This window comes from Melozone crissalis, unplaced genomic scaffold (assembly GCF_028551555.1).
Source record: "Melozone crissalis strain CALT ecotype California unplaced genomic scaffold, PUWL_Pcris_2 ptg000008l_1, whole genome shotgun sequence".
NCBI lineage: Eukaryota > Metazoa > Chordata > Aves > Passeriformes > Passerellidae > Melozone > Melozone crissalis.
This window is the reverse complement of record NW_026535786.1, coordinates 10,080,067-10,105,506: the sequence shown is the minus strand read 5'-3', so window position 1 is coordinate 10,105,506 and position 25,440 is coordinate 10,080,067. Positions and strand designations below refer to the sequence as shown.

The 25,440-nt window shown below is 38.6% G+C and overlaps 1 protein-coding gene across 1 annotated transcript in view; it reads right to left on the bottom strand.

The window, feature by feature from the left end:
* Positions 1-25,440, bottom strand: part of RSF1 (remodeling and spacing factor 1) — a 61,179-nt gene that overhangs the window by 14,984 nt on the left and 20,755 nt on the right. Inside the window, exons 3-10 of the mRNA XM_054270133.1 lie at positions 20,086-20,177; positions 15,661-15,753; positions 14,838-15,043; positions 12,808-12,965; positions 7,366-9,086; positions 4,762-4,959; positions 3,476-3,580; positions 2,051-2,130 (exon numbers count right to left, since the gene is read on the bottom strand). Of these exons, the coding sequence (XP_054126108.1) occupies positions 2,051-2,130; positions 3,476-3,580; positions 4,762-4,959; positions 7,366-9,086; positions 12,808-12,965; positions 14,838-15,043; positions 15,661-15,753; positions 20,086-20,177 (2,653 nt within the window). The remainder of the gene's footprint in view (positions 1-2,050; positions 2,131-3,475; positions 3,581-4,761; positions 4,960-7,365; positions 9,087-12,807; positions 12,966-14,837; positions 15,044-15,660; positions 15,754-20,085; positions 20,178-25,440) is intronic.

Below are 25,440 nucleotides of genomic sequence, written 5' to 3'. Positions count from 1 at the left end.
TAGGTCTGTACGTGAGAAACCTGAAATTCAGCCAGGTTGTTGTGGTAGCACCTTGAATTCATAAACAGAAAAAGGGTGGGGGAAAAGGTATAATTTCATCTATGTATTTGTAGGTCAACAGGAAACCTGAAGGTTTCGTTTTAAAAATCAGTGACATAACAGTTTGGGGATGTGCAAGCAGACAGCTGTGCAGCTGAATCAGCCTCAGTCAGATTCCTGAGAGCTGGAAAGAGCACAACATCACTACTTCAGAAAGCATGACAGCAACACTTATTCAAAGAACCTATTAGGTAGACAGATCCATAATGACAGAGTTGGATTTCTTCTCTTTCCCAAAAAGACAGACACCAACCACACAGTGAGTTTTCAGAAATACTGCATTCAAGTATGTCTGTGCCCCAAGCAACCAACCTGCTTTAACTTATACACTGAGCTGTAATAACAAGTCTCATTTCCTCTGGCATTATGATTCTTCAGCCTTTTTACCTTATTATTTGCAATAATACAGCATTAAGTTGGAAGACTTCAATATTCAACGATTGCATTGTGAAGTCTATTATAACTCAGTTTTATGGCATATATTATAAAGCATTAGGTTCATTTGGTATAAGGATGATCAAATTGTAAAACAGTTATTAAACAGATGTTTCAGACACTGAAAACTGCTATGACATCAACTGTATGCTCTCCTGTTGCTCTCAAAACATTGTGTTTTTATGCAACACTGGTGATTTCAAGAAAGCAAGACAGACTGGCAAAAGCTAGCATTCCATGTAATGTTTGCCAGCAGAATATTTACTAAAGTAGGTCCAAAAATACTATTCACTAATAAAGAACACTCCCACCATAAAACAAAGCAACAGAGTTCCTGTGTGCCCATATTCCTGCACAGATGGAGGCTGTGTATTTGCTGGAGTTCACTCATAAAAACAGCTGATAGTTTCATTCCCACAGCTACAAATTCAGCACAATTGGCAATGGATAATTTCACCACAGTATGATCTAGATACACACTGAGCAGAAGTAGTAACATCAGGAACAGTTGGTACTTGATCTGTCACTTTCATTGTTGCTGTTGCAACAACAAACAGATTTGAAGAAAGCTGAAAGAAGACACAGATTGTGCTCCCATCTTCCCAGCACTGACTCACTACATCTCATGTAATTTTACAGTCCCTGCCACAAATATAAGCCTGCACAATTACTTTAAAAGGACCTCACCTTCTGGTGAAATTTGCCTTTTAAGATAAAATTAATGCAAAGTTTTGTTTAATAATGCATACAGACATTATTAAATTCTGCAAAGTACTCAATATATGTCCTAAAAAGTATAAATTATGCAGAATGTGTTTCATGTCCCTCATTTCCAGGTCTGAAAACTGCCAATAGAATGTTCCAACTGTTAAGGCTGTTGTTCCTAAATGCAGTAAATATGTTTGCACTTAGCCTTTGGTAAAGGCAGGGGTGGATAGCTGGTCAGCATGCCAAGATTGTGGGTTGCATGGGCAATTCCCTGAAGAGTTGAAGTTGATGATCCTTGTGCATCCCTTCTAAGTCAGAATATGCTGTGACTCTGTGAAACTCCACTGACCCACTGCCCTACAGCAGTTGCTGCATAATCTTGTACATTAGGCAGAGTTTAACAGGATCTAAAGTGACAACTCTCAAATCTCACAATAATCTGGATGACTTCTGACGCAAAATCAAGACTTAAACTTGCTTACAGCAGGAATTCTACACATCACTGACAGTCAGCTGAACCAGTGCTGGAAACCCTTTAACTATTGGTACAAGAAAGTCAAATCTGTGTTCAGGCACTTTAATCAAATTTTAGTACAAATGTATTTGCTTACCTTTTCCAGTTATTTCCTCCCTTCTTACAAGCTGTCCCAGCACTGAGCCAGCAATAATCAGTGGGAAGTCAAAATTGGTGTTACTAATTCCCAGTCTCATCACTGCATTTCTCCCTAGCCCCCAGTTATCTTGATGCTTGCTCAATTATTACCACCCCAAGCACAGCACTGCCGTGAGTGCATCCAAACAACAGTACCTGCGTTCTGCACGCTCCTTCTTTTTTAAGACCACATCCAGATCTTGTAATTGCTCCTCTAATTTCTCACAGAGTAATTTCTAAAGGAAGGAAACACAGTATTAGTTTATTTCACAACCAATTTTCACACTGAAGTAACATTCAGACTCTTCATTCACTCAGACTGTATCTGGAAGAAGCCTTGCTACTGGAGGCTCCTCTTCAATGAACAAGACTTTACAATAAAGCCTGTCTTTTTGAAACATGAGCTCCACCATCAAGTCAAGGTTGGATGAGACTTTGAGCAACCTGGTCTAGTGGAAGGTGTCCCTGCTCATGGTAAAGGAGGTTGAAACTAGATGAGTTCAGTGGGCACTGCAGCAAAAAGCAGAAATACACTTTAGGATAATTTCCTTATCAAATACTCAAGGAGCTGTATGCAAAAATGACTTTTAATGGACAAATTGTGCCTTAGTCCACGTTAATGCCCTCATTATACTATTTCCAAGGGTGCTCCTCACCCTTTTACAAATTGTCATTTTTTATACTGCAGAATACTTTAATAGCAACAAAACAAGGAGAAGCTATAACCTAAAGTTTAAAGAAAACATTCTCAGATATTCAAAATCATCACTGCTTAAAAATACTCCTCAGAAGACAACTAAACCCACCACCTAACAGAGTCATCTCACATCATGCCAAATGTCTCTAGCTTACTGTCAGGCAACAGCCCTTTTGGCACAGAGTTTCTCTAAAACCAAGGAAGGGGGTTGGGATCTGGCAGATTATTCTGAAAATGTGTACAAATGGTTTCCTATTAATTTAACAAGAGCAGCATCACACACTTTCTGCTTATCCTCCCAAGTACCAACCTTGCTTCTAATCTTGGAATAAGGCTGATACTTGTCTATTACTTGACTAGAACAACCCTGGCTTTCCTATCAGAGACAAAGTACACCCTGAGATTCATCAGGAACAGCAGTTTTCTCTAACCAGCTTCTGAGCAAATGTCTCTGAAGAAGGAATAACACTTCAGAAACAGCTGCTTGCTCTGGCTACTGATCTATCCCTTGTTGCCTACTGCTCCTCCCTCCCAGACAATAACTTAAATGCTTCTTTTGGGAAAATTTAAGACATTGTATCTTTAATAGTGTACTAGTCTTGTGATTTAATCAAAGATGGGAGATAATCAGTGTGACTGGAGATTCCCATCTAAAAATCAGCAACACACAGTCACTCATCACTAGCAGAACTAAGAAAGAGAAAACCATGTCACAAATTCAGTTTTACTAATGGACGGGAGGGAAGATCAGTAGTGCTACCATTCATCTCAGTCTATTTGTTAACAGGCAAAAAAGATTATAGAAAGGACTTGTTAAAGTCCCAGCCAATCTCCCCAACCACAAGGGAACTGCAAGGAAGAGTGAAGTCACACAGGAACCGTACATGCTGGCAAGGTGGGCAGAACCACTCTCCATCAGGGATGATCATCAGCGGAGGGCGAAGGCAGGCTGTGTGGTAGCCGCTGTCACAAGAGTCACACAACAAAATCTGTGCAAACAAAACATGTCATGAGTATCTTTTGGCATTCACGTGTAACAAGCTCCACAAATATTTCCCCAGCCAACACAGAAATGTTTGGACTGTGCCAAAACAAAAAAAAACCAAAAAAAAAAGCCCTGTATCACTTATCCTGTACCACATTTCCAGGGCCAGGGGGTTTTTCATGGAGAAGTTTATTTATCACGATTTTCCACCCTAACACCACATTTCCTCTTACTATATTTTCTCAGTATTTAGTACTATTGGACTGTGTAGACTATGTGCCCTTAGTGTAGAAGCTGGTAATGCTTTCCAGATCCTAGAATAAGTGGAAAACTCCATCTGAACAAGACATGTTTTCCCTGTGCTCTCTTATGCAGGAAACTTGGCCTTTTTTCTCAGTCAGGATAACTTTATGACCTGGGCAGCAGGGACGAAGTCTTGCAGGTTCACAAGGCATCCACAACTAGGCAACTACTAAAAGTTCATACTTAGTTGGGTAAAATTTCAGATATCCCTTTTCATAAAACTTGAGAACAAAGCTGGCACAAGCTGTGTGTATATCTACTGAAATACTTATCTCTAACATCTTAAAGGACAAACTTTCAGCTATGTCAGGAGATCTGACAAACACCCAAGAGTGGGCTTATTTTCTGGATTCAGGACTGCACACGATGATTTCCTAGATAAACAGAGGAATTCATGACGGCATCTATCCCAAATAAGTAAGAACCACAAGAGATAGCAAAATCTTGTTGTGATCTGTCTGGGATTTCACTGTACTCAGTCCTCAGGGTGAAATGCAGCTACATCCAATGAAGATGATTATGCAGCTGTGTGGCTATGCCACTGATGCCTTGTAAAGGAGACATCACACTGATGGGGTTCTTTTTAATGTTGCTTCCTCTGCATTCATTGCAACTGCAGGCATAACCTCAAAGGGTCACCCAGAGTGATTGTCAATGGGCTAAGGTGTGTTACACCCTGTAAAAGATGCTATTTTTGTTTTGGCAAACAGGAAAAATAACTTCCTTCCCTCCTTATTCAAGGTAACTCATCTACTCCTGAGTTTACCAGCTAGAAACTAGAAGACACACTCCTACATATGGCCACCCTGAAGGATGACTTGCCTTCAGACACCATCAAAGCCAATCCACCAAATCTGACATGAAGCTTTCCCCAAATCCTACCAGTTCGGGATGATTGGGAAGGCCACACTTCTTGCAGGGTTCATCGTCATCAGCAGGTGGAGCTTCTTCTTCCTCCTCTTCCTCTTCTTCTTCCTCCTCCTCAGAGTTTTTCTCACTCTCAGAGTCCTCAGTCTCTTCATTACTTGAGTATTTCCACCTGCCACGTGTCCGCGTACCTGTCCACCGAACTTTGCTTCTCTATGAGACACCATTTCAAAGAAAAAACACAAAGAGGCCCACAGAGTTTCTTCCTAGATCTTAAAAATATATTTGCCTCCAGAGTAAAACGATTAATTTCAGTCAGAATAGCTGCACTATACAGCAGAGCATTTCAGCGAATATGTTGTCTTCCCAAGAGCCTTAAAATGCAACCAGATAAAGGGGAAAAAACTGCATCTATGTGCAGAAAGAAATTTTCAAGTAAGATTTAAAAGTAGGAAGACAAATTTTTCCACTCAGACCATTTTCTTCTACTTTGACAATGCCAAATTCATAGTGAACATGGTAAACTCCACACTTAAACTTTCTGACTTTTTCATGATAACTTGCTTCAACCCAAAGAGAATCTTTTTTTTTTTCCTCCCACCTGCCTCCCAAAGACTTTATGCATTTTATTTTACCTTGGAAAATGTGTTTGTTTCTGAAATAAGATCACTACACCTTTTAAGTGCATAACTCTATCTAGGTCTCCTTTCTTTTCATTCTTTTCCTTAACTGAAACATGATTCAGTTGGTGATTCTTTTTTTGCTAATCAAAGGGGCATCTACCCCCTTCTATCATATACCATATTATGAATTAAAATATTTTGAATATAAATTACCATATTTGGAATAAAAAACAGGTTTCAATTAAAATTCAGAAGACTATTCTGAATTACCTAAACTACTTTGTTCAACTAAGATATTTTAGATTCTAAGCAACATGTCAAACAGAAAAAACTTTTATTCCCATTGACTGACTTGTTTCTCACACCCATCATTCTCTCACAACTCATCACCCCCTTCCCACAGACACTGAAAATGGAAAATAATTTTTCCAGCTTTTTTAAATTAAATATATTTTTTGGATTTTGACTAAATTATTCACAGGCCTGAATAAGCTGAATAAACTAAAATGCCCAAAATAGTCTATTTCTCCTGCAGGACGGACTTGTACCAAAGCAGCATTTGTCATACTGGTAAAATTTTGTTTCAGGTTCTTAACATCAGTTTCTACCTGTTAAGAGATTTTACTATTACTTAAGCTTTACTAGCAAAGGTACTTGAAATCCATTACAGTATCTCAGTTTAGGCTATGGATTCATCATACAGCATCATAACTTCAAATCAGTTTTTATAAGACCCATCTTTACAAAGAAAAGGACCCCCAAGACAAAAAGTAAGCAATTAAAGATCCTGATGTTCTTCATCCTGTTTAAATGACAGAAGCTTAACAGCCTCAAACTTCTTCCTCTATCATAACTATTTTAGAAAAGTAAACATCTTTAGATCTCTTGCTCTTTCACAAATAGAAATCAAATTAAAACTTGATTTCACAGTTAAAACACCTGTAGCAACAGTATCTCAAAATACTAATAACTTTCAGGACTTACAATCCCTCTTACTTTCACATGTTTTCTTTTTTAATTAAAATCTTCAAACGAAAAATTTGGCTTTCATTTCCCTGTGCATGTGACAGCATTTTTCAGTATAGATGTTACTATTCACTGAAAAATCAAGTGTTTGTTCATTTTATTAAGGTTATTCAACATACCAGTATGTAAAAAACTTTCTTTCACATTCAAAGTAATAGAATACTTTGGGAAAACTATATCAGTCAAAAATATGTTGCCATGGAAAATTAATAGGATTTTACAAGCTGATTTTAAAAAGTGCACTTAAAAAATACAAACTCATAATGCATCTTTTGTTTTGTGCTGCACATCCAGGGAAAACAGGAGATAAATTAATAAAGGGTTATTTTTAAATACACAGTCTCAGAAGCACACCATACAAATGGATCTGTGATATATTTACATCATGTACTTTTAAAGATCTCTTCTGCATAAACAGAAGTTAATATGAAACAAAATCCTGCACTCACATTAAAATGTGTAGCACATATGTGAGAAAAGCTAAATTATATCATGAATTCACCACAATAATATCTTTAGCTTCACTTAGAAACAGAAGTCATAATATTTTTATTCTTCCCCATCTGTTGGCTCCTTTTTAGCTTACGATCATTCCGACCAACCAGACACCAACAAGTATCCATCTAGTAAATCCAGAGGGTTACAAGTCTCTATTCAGCCACACAGCCAGACAGACTCACACTTGATCATGCCATTTTTTAGAAGCATTCACTCTGGTTGATTTGGTCTACTTAGGTTGGTTTAAGTGACAGATTTATTAACTGTCAAAGTTTATAAAAGTAAATAGATATTAGCACTCTCTTAGGGGGTGTTTTTAAATTGGTTGAGCTCATTAACTGATTGCAAAGGTAGTTTCTTGCAAAAGCTGACCAAAGGAACATAATCCTCAGTATTCCTATGTAAGTGTATATTCTCCTTATAGATAAGACTGGGGGTTTTCTTTACTCACAAGTAATAAAATTGTATTTACCTTGTTAACTTTAGAATTTGTCTCCTTCTCTTGTTTTTTTGCATCTTCCTTTCGTTCTGGTTTTTGTGCTGCTGCAGGTTTCTCCTCTTCCTCTTCAGCTCGCTTCTTCTCAGGCTTCTGATCCCGAGTCTCCACAACTTTCGGAGTAGGCTTGGATATTCTCGGTGAGCGCCTTAACGTGCGGCCAATGCTGACCTCTTCTGGCGGTGTTTCTGTCTTTCTCTTCCGACTAGAGATCCTGATTGTTAATTTAATTCCTTCTTTTTGTCTTTCAGAAGTTATTTCTTTATTTTCTGTTGCACAGGTTTCTTCTTCAGAAACTAGCTTATATTTAAATTTGCTTTTAGGTACTGGAGATTCCTTTTTACTCTCTGAGGAGTCCTCTAGATTAGATGCACGGGCATCATCTAATCTATCTGGCTCTGTTTTGGCAGCTTCTGGCTCTTCCTCTTGTTTTTCTGGGCTGGATTTTTCTTCTACTTTGCTCTCCTCAGGCAGAGCCATTTTACTATCAGAGTCCTCCTTTTCTGGAACAGGCTTCTCTACTGTAACAGGTGAAGTGGATGCAGGAGGTATCTCAGCAGCTTTTGGAGAGTCGTTTTTCTCCTCAGGCTCATCTTTACTTTTCAAAGTCTCTTCATCAGCCAGTGCAAGCTTAGGCGGTTCTGCAGGAGCAGATGCCTTTGGGGACATCTCTAGCTTCTCTGAACATTCTTTGGGTGGTGGCATGCTGTCATTTTTGAGATCAGTGGCTTGTTTCTCTTCAGTTGTTTTGGCACAGTCTTCAGAGTTTGAAGCCTCTTCTGCTATCGCCTCAGTAGTTGTGCTGTCAAGGGACTCTTTTTCCACAGGACTAGATTCCTCCTTTGAAGGCACTTTCTGATTAGAAACCTCAGAGACCACAGCCCCGATCTCTTTCAGCACAGTTACTGCATTTTTCTCAATCTCACACGTTTTTATAACAGAATTTAGGGAATCTGATACTTTTTCCCCGCTTTTCCCATTTTTCTCCTTTAATGAAGTGCTGTCTTCCATAGCACTAGCAGAGTGCTCTGACTTACTATTTTGTATGACACTTGGGGTTATTTTTTCACAGCTAACCTCTCCATTTACTAGCACTTTCCCATCAGGACACAGAGCAGTAATAGTAGGGACTCTCTTGAAAGCTTCTTCTTCTGGTTTCCCTTCTTCCTTCAAGACATCCTTGGTTGGAGTCACACATTTACACAGGGGCCCTTTTATTGGACTGTCATAGTCATCTGTCAGTTTGATCTCTCGCTTCTTAAGTGGTATTTTTGCCTGTTGGTCATTTTTAAGTTTTTCACTTTCTTCCACAGATTTCTCCACAATTTCTTGTGGAGTCTTGACATTAACACAAAATTCTAACCTCTCTGGCTCATGAACTGCTATTTTGTCCATAGAGCTTTTCACTTCTTTTAGGTCTTTGGGTTCTGTTTTGTTTTCCTTCACCTCTACTTTAACAGGCTTGACATTTTCCTTAAAAGAGTCACTTTCTTCCTTGACAGTTTGCTTTTCTTCATTGTGTTCTGAAGGCTTTTCTAATTTCACTATTACTGGCAGTTTTATAATTTCTTTTTCTTCCACTTTCTCAATTTTAAGTGCATTTTCATCTTCTTTGACCACAGGAGGAGGAAGGTTTTCAGATTCCACTGACTGTTCCTCTACCTCCTCTTTTTCTTCTTTGATTTTCAATTGATTTTCTGTTGACAGAGAAAAACAGCTAAGAAACAACCAAAGGACCTATAGGATTACAGAGAACTTCATCAAAACAGAGGCATACGTAAAAAACCCAACAGCCAAGTTGCACAAAGGACTCTTCTCTTACTGAATTAGTAGAAATCTAGCTTGTCTAACACTGTCATTAAACAAGTGGGCTGACAATTTTTAGCTATAGAACAACTCTTCAGTCTAGTTATATATCAAGATAAACCTAAATTTCAGAAGCCAGCAGCAGAACTCTGGATTTATCCTTCCTTCAACACACAACTCAGTCCTTTCTTCAGTATTATCATAATACTTCCACAGGATACATAAAACCTAGGCGGAGGCAAGAAATCTCACTTGAGTCTCTGGGCTATTTCAGAAAACAGAACATGGTGTAAGATTCCATGGCCTTCAAAAGAAATTCCTCAGAGAAACGAATCCCTTGTTTATACATGCTTTTATTTCAAGATACACTTAACTATTGTATTTCAACAGTTCAGAGAAAAGACATTCGGCATTATGGCTTAAGGCAAAATTCACCCAGGTTCTCCAGGCAATGACTACATCTCCTACATGCAGACAATATTCTACACTCACTTCATCTGCAGTTTTTTAAACAAGCAATGAATAGTAGCATATCCCAGCAAACCTGCAGAGCTTAAAGAATCAGGTTATTCCACTTTGCTAACTCAGATTTAGATCATTAGGGCTTGAAGTACAGTTTCAGCATTTAGAATAAACCATACAGCTATTTTGTCACTTTGCACTTCAGCTTGTTATTTATTTTTACCACAGCCTCTTGATACTTCAGGGTTTTGTATTTTAACAATATCATTTTGTGTCAGCCAGATACAGTACTAATTAGAAGAAGCAAATACAACAGCACTGTATACACCAGAACAGCAGCTCCTGCCACCCGGAAGATGCTTTTGCAGGCATGCCACAACCACAAACAAAAAGATTTTTTTTTACCCTTCTAGCTCACCCCTCTCCAACTGAGCTAGTGCAGGTTTTTTTGCATGATGAGAGCTTCTGAATGTGGTTAAAAATACACAAGGGAAAGGACATGACAGCTAATGATTACATCAAAGAAATTAAGCATTTTAGAAAAGAACAGTGAGGAGGAATTCACAGATCTTCTATTTTCAAATATAAGACATGTATCCAGATAAGCCTCAGTATCAGTACAGTAAAGATGCATCTCTAAGGCTCCAGAATAGGCAAGGTGCTCTAGAGGTGCACATTTTGAAGGCTCAAGACTGGGTTTTCCCCCTTCAGAGAAGTGATGCCCATCAGAGCCCCTATAATTGCCTCTGCAAAGATATTTGTCTGTAGCAGTGAGAATGAGGTATTTTCTCTGTGTACAAGTTCTTCCACTTTTCCTCTATTTCTGTCTGTCTAAACTTTGCTCAGCCATTTCTTCCCATCACCTACGGCTTTTTCCCAAACTTCATTAAGGATCACCAGAATCCCAAAACCTCTCCATACCAAAAATCAACAGATGTTTTGTAGTTTAACTCCCTGAACTAATGACAAAACCTTTCACATATACACAAAATGACTCAGTCAACGCACAAGCTCTCCTAACACTACTAGAGTCAGGCAGGCCAGTAAACACATAAGCATTGGGTTAGGTTACCATGTATTTGCATGTGCATGTACTAATTCAAAGATTTGTGGAAAACAGCCAAAGCCAACAAGTGTCAGGTCTTCCTGCATATTTTCCCTACCTCTTAGTAGGGCCTTCAGTGCAATCCCTGGACTACAAGGAGGAGATACTACAGTTTCTCAACTGAAAGGCTCTAAGGAATGTTCTGTGGACACACTGACAGCACTCAAATCACCGCAAATGTAAATAATTTCATTATTCATCACATACATGGGACATGCACCTGTAGGAACGAGGCCATGAAGGTGCTCAGAGGGTTGGAGCACCTCTGCTGTGGACAAGCTGAGAGACAGCATGGAGAAGGAACTGAAAAGACCTTATAACATCTTCCAGTACATCAAGGGGTCTTACAAGACTTTTGACAAGGGCATGGAGTGACAGGACAAGGGGGAAGGACTTTAAACTAAGAGAAGAGAGATTTAGATTAGATATTTGGAAAAAATTCTTCACTGTGAGGCTGGTGAGGCACACGTTGCCCAGCAAAGTTGTGGCTGCTCCATCCCTGGAAGTGTTCAAGGTCAGGCTGAATGGGGCTCTGCACAAATCGATCCAGTAAAAGATGTCTCTGCTTATCACAGGGAGGTTGGACTAAATGGCCTTTAAAGATGCCTTTCAACCCAAACTATTCGATGATTCTGTAACTAGTGCCTAGAGGTGATTTTTACACCAATACACAGCCTAATGCAAGTACTGAGCCAGGTGAGTGCGCCAAAGGATTTGGGGAATTATCTACAGTAGAGACATTTAAAATGGCTGCTCCTGAATTCAACGTAAAGCAAAATTGTATTTGAAGAAGAGGTCTTAATCAGATGATTTAAGTTGGCTTGACTGAGACAAAAGCACAATCAGTACATGGAATTAATTCTGCAGTGTTGGTAACTATGCAGGTTGTGTTGGCACCTATATGCAGAGTTAGATACTGGAAATGCCTCAGACTGAAAAATAATCCTGGTGGGTTTTATCACAATTTACCATCATTTCTAGAATCATCTCTTAGTACCTCCACAACAACTCCAATGTTACCTAAATATTTATTTCTTCTGTTCTACACTGCTTGTTGCAAAGAAAAATAGAATAGCAATTCCTTCTCTCTGATACTCAAAACCAAGACAAGCCTTGGCTAATTCCACATATCCAGTTAACTTCAACACATTTATAGAAACATCAACTAACACACTAGAATACTTAAAATTAGCTTCTGATTGTAAAAATATTTTCCTGCATTTTAACAAAATAATAAGACCAGGTAGTAGAACTGGGGTAAAATTACTGGGGATAACAGGCTTCTAGTTTTTCACGACCTCAAAGAAGACCAGATTCTTTAAAAGTCAAATACTTCAGGCTGACTGATACTTAGCAAAACCAATGCACAAACCAACAAGTCAGGCAAGTTACTAAATACGTGCAATGACATGATAATAAGGAAGGAAAAAGGTTCTTGGCTTTGATCTTGGAGATCTTTTCCAACCTACATAATTCTGTGATTTTAATGACAACAATATAATGGAGGCAGATAAGGACAGCCTCACTTCAACAATGTTTTAGCATTTTAAATTGCTTTGACTTAAGCTCATGTTTTCTTGAAATATTGTGTCAACTGTGAAACATTTAAGAAAATAACATATATTTTTCTGATTCTAATTCAAAAGCAAGAATAAATATCACACCCAATACAGTCTTGATTTCAATCATGGCATTGCACAAGCAGATTTCTTTTCTTTTTCAAATTTTAATGTTGCTAAAACAGGAGAAGTTTGGCAGCGGATCAATGCTCCACAAAAACATACAATAATGAGGATTTAAAATATTATACAAAATGTACAGCAAAAAAATAGCTACTGAGAAAACATTTTTAACACAGCTCTTCTACTATAAATAAGTGTTTGAGATTAAATATGTATTGAAAAACCTTCAAATACATTCAGAATTTCAAAGTATTCAATATTTACTTGATTTGCTTTTTTAAAGTCCTAAACTTTTTTTGAGGCTGAAAATTCTAACATTGCCCCAACAAAACACTTAAACTTTGAGAAAAGAAGGCAGAAAACCTTGTGTGGCTGCTTCTTCACCCTTTTTGGTGTCTTCATCTTCTATGCTTGGACTTTCTCGTGATGAATTCTCCTGCTGAGAATTGTTGTTTTTCAACAGAGCAGGATCAATTTGCGCTTTCAAGAGCTCAAGGGTCTCGGCAAGCTCATTGCGGTTTCTAGAAGAGAAAAACACGCTGTCTGATAAGCCACTTACTTACCCCAAAGGGATTCATGAGGAGTAAACAAACATTATCTCCTTAAATTAATTACCCTGAAAACCTTCTAGAGTTATATAGTGAAAACACAAGCAAACTAAAATGCTTGTCCCACCAGCGGCTGCACCTTTGCAGTCAGAAATCTTTCAATTTATCCATACCAAAATAAAAATATTGCTTTTGGAAGGACCATATCTACTTAACTATCTCAACTCAATTACTGTTGGGTCCAGATCCAAGCTGCTACTTGTCCTGTTATTAATTACCCTCTTGTTAACCATCACTGATTACTCTTTGCTGTTTCTTTTTTTCTGTCAGCAGTGAGCAAACAACAGCTCTCTGCTTGTGCACCAAAGAAGCAACCATATAATTTGAGTGAAATTTGCAAAAGCAAACAGCAAATTAATTTAGATACTTTTTGATACTTTTAGATACTAAGTGCTTATCCTTAGCACATGCAACAAACAACACCAAGTTGTCTAGAAAACTCCATCAACTCAAGTTATGACAGCAAAATCATTGGTGCACATCTGTCTGAGAGTGAATCTCAGTGCACTGTAACTCCTTATTTATACTGCACACCCAATTTAAAAAAAAATTCACCTTAATTTATAAAGAGTTTGAGCAATGATTGAATAGTCATTGCTTTCTTAATGGACTAGAGTCCATTAAGTCCATGTTCAGCAATTTGTTTTTGCCAGGTTTACAGAAAGAAAGGAAGCCAGCAACAATCACAATATGTGGAGTCTCACAGGTTTTAAAACCATTTCAGATTTCTTAATGCATTACTGTGGTTTTCTGCTGTGAGTGTGGAGTGTTAGAACCTTCCCAGCAGAACTTTGGTTTCTTCTTCCTTTGGCAATGAATTTTGGAGTCTATAATGCATGGAAGAGATGGATGATGCATGGATCAGCTCTTAATCTGTCTGTCTGGACACGATTACTTTATTCCCCCACAACAGCTGTATACATGTAACTCATAGTGATGCTTATCATTTTATGGTCTGTTGATAGTTGCTTAAATACTTCTGTATTTGTCAAGCCATTCCAACTTCCCTGCCATGGGCAGGGACTTCTACAAGACCAAGTTGCTCAAAGCCTTATCAAATCTGGCCTTGAAGACTTCCTGCAATGGGGCAGCCACAGCTTCTCTGAGCAACCTGTGCCACTGCCTCACCACTCTCACAGAACTCTTCTGTAACACTAAATCTAAATCTGCCCTCTGTCAGTTTGAACCCATTCCCCCTTGTCCTGTCACTACACATCCCTCTTGCCTTTTCCTGAACCCCTTAAGGTACTAGCAAGGGCTCTGAGTTCTCCCTGGATCCTCTTCTTCTCCTGGCTGGACAATCCCAAGTCTCTCAGCTTGTCTTCGAAGGAGAGGTACTCCAGCCCTCTGAGCACCTCCTTGGCCTCCTCTGGCTTCCTTCCAACAGGAATAATTGCAATATAATTTCCCCAAGAACAAATCTGTCTACTTGGACCTTTCCTAACAAAGCTGAAGTTAGGGAAGCAAGAGTGTTCTGTTTTCTAAGGCATTTAGCTGGCCAGTAAGGAATATGGAGCCATCATCCTCAAGACAGTCTTCTCTTGCTACCCTTTCTATATATTCATTGCAGCTTGAACTAGCAGGAAACATATTATGTGATGGCTGCCACCAACAAATCTGTGAGTTATTTCTGTACATGATTTTTCACTAGAACATAGATTCAATGCAGAAAATCCCACTGTCATGAATCCTACTGTGTGAGAAATAAAGATTTATTGAAAGACATTTCTGAGCCTGAGTCACAAACAGCTAAAAACTGCACAAAATAAAAAAAAAAAGGAATACCTAACAATGCACTTCCAAGTGGATCCATCCTGGTCATCCTGTTCTTCTATGTACATCCTGACATTATGCTCTTGATCCAGCTGATACCAGTACATGAGGCCATCCTTGTCCCGACCAATGGGCTGCAGACGCATGGCGTCAGCATCCTCCTCGTTAATGATATTCTTAAACTTCAGATTGTCATCAAACTGACATTCACAGAGATACTGAAAAAGTAAAGACTGGTAAGATATCAAAAATATAAACAGAAAGAAGAAAATCAGCTCATTTCACTTCAGTGTAACTTGTTTTTAGGCCTCTCTCTGTTGGATTTGTGCGTCAGCTGTAGCTATAGGTTTTTTCCAGACCATGTTGTTTTTAAATGAGAGACAAGTGTTGGTTTTGGTTTTTTTTTAACCTGGCTGGCTTAGAAAGCTAATTCTCAAATTTTATTACATAGCACAAATTATCTCATTCTACAAGAGAACCCATACATAACTTGGAACCAATCCTGACAATTTTGTCAAGACCACAAAAGATGAAGTCCCATTTTGCCTTTGGAATCCAGCAAGGAAACAAACACATTTCAAAGTGTGTATTACACAGGCAAAGAGCTCTTGACAAAGCAGTAAGCATGAGACTATTTTCACACAAAATGTGAAAAATATGCAAACAAAGTGTTACATGCAGTTACATTCATCCCACTACAATGAACAATATTATGTTTGTTCAAGATCAGGTCTATATTTAATATATGTGCTTATGGTTCAGTCAAGCTAAGTTTGCAAGACCTTAAAGTGAGTGAGGAAGCAGTAATTTAGAACCTTAGCTGAAGAATGTGTACCTTCAGAATCCCCAGTTTGCATTCAACACTCATTTCTAGGTATCCTTTTTTTTCCATCTCCCAAGCCCAAGTGCTGTTGAATTCTTGACATATCTGTTACAAACGAAATAAGCATAATTTATGGTTAGGAGAAAAAAGCAACTTTAAATTTTTTTATTAGTAGTACTTTACCACAATAATTAATCATATGTGATCTCTTTGGGATTGCAGTTAGAAAGTCTTACAGAAAAACAAAAAGTAAAACTGAGGCACACTAGCAAGCACTGTTGAATTTTTATGGAAGAGGAGATCATCAAGGTCCTGATCATCACCAGATTCTCTAAACTAAATTAGTCTAAATTAGGTAGCATGATTCTGGAATGGGAAGGTATTATTGTCTTTGCTGTACACATATCTCACATTTTTCTATTTCTGTCTATTTAGAATATAAATTCCCTCAAGCAGACATGACTTCCTATTATATCTCCTTGCAGCACTTAGCAGACAAATTGCCAGGGTCTCCTGGGGCCCTCTGAGTCCTTCAACTCTACTGCAGATAACAAATGCAACTGCTACTCACTCCACACCATGGAATTATTACTCTTTACAAAAATATCTTGAGCTTCAAGCTGCTTGACAAATATTTAAAATATTTTAAATATAGCCAATTTCAATTTATTTAAAGCAAATAAATTCAACCACACCAATATGGGGAAAAAATTCTATCACCAGAAAAAGCAGCAGTAGAGGAGAAATAGATTGAATCAGCATGAGCTCAAATAATAAAGGTGAAGAAGAAATTCCCTCTCCTCCTAAACAACTCAGATGTGCTTAAGCCAATTTTCAGAGAAGAGACAAGCTGCACATCAGCTGAGGACACATGGTGGGATCGCCACTCAGTGAGGCTATTCCAGTGGAAATATCCATGAGGAGGCAAAGGCTGATCACAGCTACACCTCCAGCTGGAATTATTTTGAAGTGCCACTGCTGAATCTCAACTGTCAAATCAGTGCACGATGTGCTGCCGCCCTTCAGTCTACAAGGCTGGACTCAATCAGAACAGTGCAGTTTCCCAGTCAACAAATTATTGTTAACGTAAGATACAGTTACCAAGCTACTTAGAAACCTGCCAATCACATCTGAATGCAGCTTCCTTCGGAAACAGCAGCAAAAATAATCCTAAATTTCACCCACCAAAGGTACAGATTAACAGATTCATAATGTAAAACAAGCCACCTGGGCTCCAATCAAGCAAAGGGGCTGCTACCCCTCCCCTGTCCCCACAGCCACACTACCAACCCTCCACTACCCCAGTGCTGACACCACTTCTCAGGTGGCACAAGGGTAAGCTGCAGTTAGGTCAGCTCAGGCACACCATAAAGCATGACTTTAAGCTGTGACCTACAGACAACACTGAAGAATACTGGTCACAAGGGATCCTGCTGAAGAGCAGTTTTTCCTGCTCTAAGGTTAAAGAATATTGCACAGGGACTTCTCCGATGCCAAGCCAAAGCTCACAGCAGGAGACAATCGCTGCTCACTCACAAAATGAAGCTATCCTACTTTCTGTCTCCTTTTCAACCACGTAATATGAAGAACACTGAGAAACTCTATATCAAAACCCTTGCTCAGGGCATATGCCAGTTGCTGCTCACTCCTTAGTCATTAAGTATGAGAGCAATAATGAGAAGCTTCATGTGCTACAAAGTGTGTGACTGTCAAAGCAAAAGCTTCGAGACATCAGAGCTGATGAAGCATCTGTTCAAACTGAAATGACTACATTTCAACAATTAAAAACCAGATAATTGTGCTTTCTCCTGACAAGCGTTGTCACAACCCTGAACTACACATCTCATTGATCTGAAATCTGCTGAAATCTTAGTCTCTGCCTTCCCAGAGAGGATGCTTCACACTGATCACAAAGCTGCTGCATGCAGAAACTCCTGGCTTCTGCATACTAAGAGTGATCAGCACCTTCCCAGCCTGCAAGAAATCTCTCTGAAATAATTCCAAAGCAGATATGATGGCATCCAACACTATTACCATGACAAATGTTCCCTTTAAACAAGGAAAACAGGAATGTGAAAGAGGAGTCTCTTTGACAGAGGAGTCTCCTTGGGTGGGACTACAAACACCTGAATTCTAACAATCAGAAATGTGTTCAGAATGTGCTGATTTTATGTTGAAGTGTTGAAGGTTTCAGATGGAGCAATGCAGAGAAATCTTCTCTGTATAAAAATGTAAGTTATTTTTGACAATAGTTAAGTAAAACACTTTGTCAGGAGATAGTGCAATGTGACCTCACTACATGTTTCTCAAAATCAGTTAAGCTGGACACTCCCTCTTGGTTGTTGGAATGCTTAGGACCAGGCATTTCTTTACCTCAGCCACACATGACACGACCACAAGACATCCCTTGTGCAGAGGACGAAAGTCAGACTCACAGAGACCTACAGCCATTTTCTTCCATAAAAAACTAATGCACATGCTGGTGGATCCAACTTGGGTGGTTCACCGCCAGAAGAGGGAAAGGAAAGAACCCTCAACTACTATGATCACTTTCTATCCCAAAATATAACCATCTATCAAAATACCAGTCACAGCTCAGAGACAATTTTTATGATACTCTTTATATGCACAACAGTCAAGTGAGGCAAGTTTCATAATTAGTTGGCATATAAGCAAAATATAATAATACATACATGCATGCATAAATATTAAGAGCATGTAAGTCTGAATGCCCTCCACTAAAGTTTCTGCCTAAATAAGAACATCTAGAATATATCAAGCCCTATTTTATCAAAGGAATACATCAGTAGTTTTGAACAAAAGAAAACCAGGTCAACTTTGCCTCTTCGAGACTTTGCCTCCACACATTATCAATAATATGTGGAACAATACTACAGGCATCAAGGAAAAATGCTCTCAGCTGTTCCACACCTTTTCAGTTTTTCCTGGCTTTTGTGGCATTTCCCAATACTCTTCCTTGCTTTTCTAAATTAATCATACTACTTTGAACTGGGGACAATATTAGCATACCTTTCTAATTAGTTATATTCAAATTCCTTTGTTCTTCAAGGTTCCTTTGAACCACTGGCCAGAATAAGCTTCAAGTTAGCTCTGGAGACTGTTAAATGAAGTAAAATTTATTAACACTTACTTGGTCTTAACAGGGGTGTGAGGGAGGGTTTCCTTACTGCTTCCCTGAAGAATTTCCAAACTGCTTTGAAGAAGATTTTCCAAACTACTCCCTCAAACTTGATTTATCGCCCTGCTTTCTGCTTATCACACAACTGGTAAGTGGCTCCAGTGGGTAAATAAGTTCATGAGCCAGAGTTGGGTTTTCTCAGTTTGCTGCAATGGTTTTTGGATTTATTAAGGAATTTAACACAATTCAGTAACCACAGTAGTTGGTAATACACACAAAGTACACACAAGTTACATAAATCATTACTACTATTTTTAAAGATTACCATCAATGCTTTACAGTTGGTTAACAGGTCAGAATTAACAAAGGCCCTTCAGCACATTATTCCTCAACACATTCCCAGCCCTAAAAACATCATCATCTTGAAGGGTACACAAACCTCAAGACAAATTCATACCTCTGTAGAGCTTACAGACAGCATTTAAGGGGGACACAATGGCACAGGATTTGCCAAGTGCCATTAATTGTATGGTTGCTATCACCAAGATGCTGTATTTCTAAGCGAGATGATCACGGCTGTACAGACAATAACAAGATTACAATTCTCTGGATTAAAAGACACATGGAACACACCCAGAGGGGAAATGGTAACCTATTAATTTTGACTATCCATATATTCTTATTTTTTAAAGCAGTGTAAATTATTTAAACTGGAAACTATTTGTATGTAAAGTGTCAACAAAGACACAGCTGCAATTAAAATACCAAGACAGAATTATGCAAAACAATGGGATGCTCTATTTTAATTGATGCATAATTACATTTTCATCTTAGCTGTGCCATTCTGATCATGCAGATATAAATCACTGCAATACTTTCTTTTATTATTAACACATACTACAAGACCTCTGTATGGTTCCTGCATGAATTCAGCCAAATCACAGTAATTAAATCATATTCAGACAAGTGATATACAATGAACTGCTACTGTATAAATCTCTCCTCAATTTAACCCATTTGCAAGCTACTAAATCTTCTTTATTTAGGGTCTTAATATTCAAGAAAGTGTTTTCCTGCCAATTATGAGGGTGGGCACTCTTTTACATGCAGAAGATAGTGCCTATTTTCAGAGACCTCTTTCTCACAAGCCTAGGCAGACTGCAAGTTAAGCTGGGATCTGATGTATGTGTGCGGATGCTGGCACAGCCCAAGGCTCCTGTAGCTCACACGAGGGCTTGCTCACACAACTGCTCATCACAATTCCAGCATTGCAGAGTAATACAACATGCACACTGTACCTTGATCAAGTATTTTTCCCATCTGTCTGCTGTGACAGACTTCCCAATCTTTCTCATCAATTTCAAGTGAAGCTCCACCAATTCTTTTGGGACTGTAGTATTGAGAGAGAGAAAAATAAAAAAGAAGTTGTTAAGTCTGGTGCAAATATTCTTCAATGCTAAACACTTCAATGATAACACTGAAACACTGTGACAAATTAAGACATTTTAATAAAACAGAAACTTCAAGCCTGCTGAAGAGTTGCCCTGCAACTGAGAGATGGAGGAAGGTTAATTTAATCATGAGTCTTTTTGTTTAGATTTACATTTAGGATAATCATCACTCTTCAATTCAAGGATATAAAGCTCAGTGATAAACCTGTGGAAATTCTGGCAGTGTTAAAACCACAACTGTACAGGAACTACTCCAGTCAAACACCCACAAAAATAATACTGCATATTATTATTATTATTATTATTACCTGGAGTAGACAGCACACCTGCAGCTGCCTTTAGAAACACCAAAGCCAGAAACCCCATGCACCATGCCTGGAATATCACTGGATCCAAATTATTTTTCTCCAGGTGCATGGTATGGAAGAAATGTTCCTGAAACTCTACTCTCATAGATGCAGCTCTGCTATACACTTAACTTACTCTCTCTTGTACTGGAGGGACAGAGAGGTACCCCAGATATGGGGCTTGAGGGATGGTTGCCAGAAATGTTGCTAAGTACAGCTGCACTAGTGCTGTCACAAAATCAAAGTTTTCCAAGCAAATTTATGTATCTCATAGTGTACATGCCTCAGAAACAATTTCAACAGCTTGTCTCAGCTCACATCTGTGATTTATAAATCAGTTTGGCACCACCAAGTGGCAAATTTGTAGAACACTGATTTTATAAGTTAGTGAGTAGCATAGCTTCTAAGAAATATGTAATTGATAATTATTAATGAAATTCTACATGTCCAGTAACATCAGCTTTCTTATCTGTAATTTGCTGAGAAGAACTTCAAAAATTAACTTTTCAAGTATTTTTATTTCTCTACTCTTTGCATACAATTTTATGTTCTAAAAGCATTTTCAGTACTTCAAGCACACACATGTTGAAAGCTTTATACTCAATATTTCAAGCGCACACATGTTGAAAGCTTTATTCTCATAATTTATGATTATGATTTTTCTGCTGGTCCAGTAGCATTATATTTGACACAGGATAAACAGCTGGGACATCAAATGTGTGTGTTTTAAAGTAGATAGCACTGAGATGTTTGTTCTTTTACTCATTTATACATTACCTGTGTTAATCTTTTCAATATCTAACTTGAATTCACCCAGCTTTTCTTTGTCTTTCAATCAAATCCCTCAACTTTCAGGTGAACGTACTGAGTTGCTAAAAAATCAGTTTGATGGAGATGCTTGTGTTGTTTCAGAAATAAAGAAATTTCATACACAAACTCCTTAAATAAACAAACATAAAACATACCAGCTTGATATCCTCAAAGAGACTTCTTTTCAGTATAGATAATTCATAAGCAACAAGTCCTGGCTTGTTCTTTTTAATTTTATTTGCATATAATATTTCCATTACATATTGAAGACACCTAGTACCTCTCCTTGCTTTTTCTCAAAACTGATGCTTTTCATGATTTTGAACTAACACCTATTTTAAAAGGAACAAGATCAAAGGTCTTAACCCCAATATGTGCCAAGCATCTGGCACTAACAAAATTAAGCACAAAGCACTTTATACACATGAGCAATTCTATCTATTTTAAGTCATACAATTAAACCTCTGCTTGTGTTTGTGTGACATGGAACTGAGCCAGAGTATTCAAAATCTTGCTGAACCGAAGCTTTTGTTCAGCATCCTTTTTTGTTTGTTTTTAATCAGACCTTTCTATGGGTATGTACTGATAGGAATCCTAGTTTAAAGAAGCACAGGTGATTTGTTTCAAATAATCAAATTCCCAGTCACCACAAAAATCTCTGCTAGAGCTTTGGTGTGAGAAAAAAATGGAGAACATGAAAAATTTTTAAAATTGGAGTAATATGCACACTCTTGGATCAGCACTTCCTGTGAGTTGTGTTAGTATCTACAGAAATGTCACTTGTCTCATTTTGAGCATTTCAGCTCTTGTATTTCTAGGATCTTCATGATGCATCGATGTGATGACTTTTACAATTTCACTGAACACTTCATATCCATTCTCTGTTTACTACCCTTTCAAGATGCTTTTCATGTATCATGCAATATTACTGACTGGATTTCTAGGCTGGCTTTTTGCCTCTTCCCTTCTCTGAGAGGAATCCCACAGTACACGCCTGGTGCAATGAAGTAGGCAGGAGGTTTGGAGAAGAAAATGGATGTTTGCTAGTTTGCTCTCTAGGGAGTGTGTGAAGTGCACATGCCTCAATAGCCACAGGAGCAGAAAACCACAGGACTGAGAAACAAACTGTATTGAATCCAAAGTAACTGCAGATGATACAGGATGTACACCTGACTTGTCCAAAAATGCCACCTAAGGAGATGGCCTTGGAAGGCCAAAGAGTGGTGGCAAATCTCTCCCAAAGCACTTAGCTGGCAGGGAGTAAAACTGCACTAGTAAACACAACTAAAACTTCAGTCCTCTCAGAAATGCATTGAACCTGCATAACTGCAAATTAACTTACTTTTGTTCAGACTATAGAGAGAATTCCTGACAAGAGTTCATTGAATTGAGACGTCAGTAAGGATCATTTTTACAAAATTGTTCTATCCTATATGTAAGAGAAAGAACATAACACCAAAGAGAATGAGCATAATTATTTTGGGTTGTGTTGCCAGCTGGTTTCAGCAAATAATAACAGTAGACTAATATCTCCTTTGCAAAATTTCATCTCCATTCATGTGGGACCTGCATCACTCATTTCAGGAACTTGTGTAACAATGTTCTGCATTTGTAAAACTTTCACATAAGGGAAGGAACAATACACAGCATCCTTCTTGTATAATTGCCATTGTGTGTGAGGTTCTGGCCAAAAAAGCATGATGGAACATATTAAAAAAACCCTCTAAATATGAATTAGATTCTCAAACTTTTATAAAACTTTGGTCTCTCTGGAACGTAATACAGGAGTTCTCTAAAACCTTCTCAGAATATGCTTAAGCTGTGGAGAAAACACCAGGAGACTGTGCATAGCAGTTCTTCTTCTACAAAAGTGCTGTACAAATATTTCAAAGAATTGACTATAATTAAAGCATGGTGCATTCTGCTAGATATTCAAAAATACACACTTTCCATAGGAAGAAGTCATAAGCCAGGAAGAATGAGTCACCTAAACCATTATAAAGCTTCTGGTGGAGTTCAGCCCATTTGTCAAACCCTACACTTCCCTGGAGGGGAGGTTGCCATCTGGGCCTCACACAAGTGTCCTTTGAACACTATTCTGTCTATTCCAGCATTTCAGGGAGCATCCTATACATCAGCCACATGTCTAATAAATTCAGAACATCAGAATAATTGAAATGGAAGAGAAAAACATACAAACATACAAACAACCCCATCAGCTTGCTAGAAAAGCTGTAACTTTCAAATACCTACATAACCACAGATTAAAGACAACTTCTGATGTAACCATAACCCCATTTCACCCCTACTTATTTTCCCTGCCAAAACAAAAAGGCTTACAACTCACCTAAAAAACCCTGAAACAGCAGATGAAAACAGAAAATATGACCAAATCCTGAATCCAGGAGGAGGATGGGGGAATCTGTTATTTTGAAAATTATGATAAACAAAAAACCTTGGTATAAAAGCAGATCTGGAGTGCTGGACACAGAGAGGAGGATTGGAACCATGATCTACACAGAGCACCTGGTACTGATGTGGCTTCCAAAGCCTGTGCCTACTGTCCTCCTTCTGGGACCCAGGAAGAGAACACTGAACTCTTAGTGCTGGGGGGACCTGGGGTGGAGGGAACAAAAAATAAAACTCTGGGATGCAAAGGTCATTGGCAGTTTTCATGCTTCACGAACACAAACAGGTCTTCCCAGTTACACTAGTAAACCATTTTCCATGCTAACTTGTTTTGGCAAGTGTAGGAAATAAAATGACTCATAAGACATACATGGCAAATATTTCCATTAACCATACACCCTTTTTCATCCTTCTACCTTGACCAAAATTACCTCTGCACGCTATGACTGCACTGTCAAATAACACCACACAGAGCCAGAGGAGAGCTGAGATTGATGAGATCATTAATGACCTCCCACCTCCCTCCTGCTAAGGGAAGGCAGCTCTCAGCACCCTGCACACAGCCGATGTGGATTAGCTACTGGCACCCTGCATGGAGCTTAATGGCAAATAGGAGAGGTTTCCACCCTGCTCAAATCGCTCTGCAGTGAGTGCCGGGGGGAGCTGTCCTGGAGGAACAAAGGCAGGAGCATCTCCTCAGAGATCAGTAACGAGTCAGCACGTGGCCACCGTGGAACAGGATGCACAGAGAAGCAGGGGATGCCCCAGCCCTGCAAGTGCTCAAGGCCAGGATGGATGGGGCCTGCAGGAGTGTGGTCTAGTGGAAGGTGTCCTGGCCCACAGCAGGGTGGTTGGAACGATCTTTAGGGTCCCTTCCAACCCAAACCATTCTATGATAATTTACCACTTATCTCATCACGCGAACCATGCAGTTAATTCCCTTTACAGACAGATCCTTAGGCATAAATTTGCTTAAAACTAGTCAGCTGCATCCCTTACAAAAGGCACAAGAGTCCCCAGTAGGCATGTGGCCACATTTCCAGCATCTTTAATATTCTCCTTAATTTCTGTGTAAAGTCTGAAGTCCCACAAGCAGTCTGAGGCAGCAAACATCTTGTCTTCTCTTTAGTTGAAACTAATCTAGAAGTCCCTCATCTGTTTCAACAACTAGCAAACACTGAGTCAAAGAAAGGGAACAACATCTCCCCTTTGGTTTATGGTAACATAAATATTCTTAAGAACTATCTAACTTTTTTTTTAACTCAATATAAGGAAAATGTGAGACCTTTTTAGTTATTCACAGAAGTTTATAGATGAGAGAAAAATGGCAGGCTTGGTATGAACTTGGCATGTTAAATACATGGGAAGATAAAACTCCCTAGTTTGAACCTAGGCAAGAAAATTCAGTAAACCTCTGGTAAAAAACCTGTGGCACTAAAGGAGCCTCATCTTCTCACAGCAAGTTTGGCATAAAAATAATAAATTGGAATCATGTGACCTCATGAGAAAAAGAGCAGTTGTTCCTGTTTGAAAGGACAATCTAAATATCTTATTTTCTGAGTCATTTGATGAGTATTATCCTACCAAACTGTATGCCTACAAAAAAAAAAAAAACAAAACAAAACAAAACAAAAAA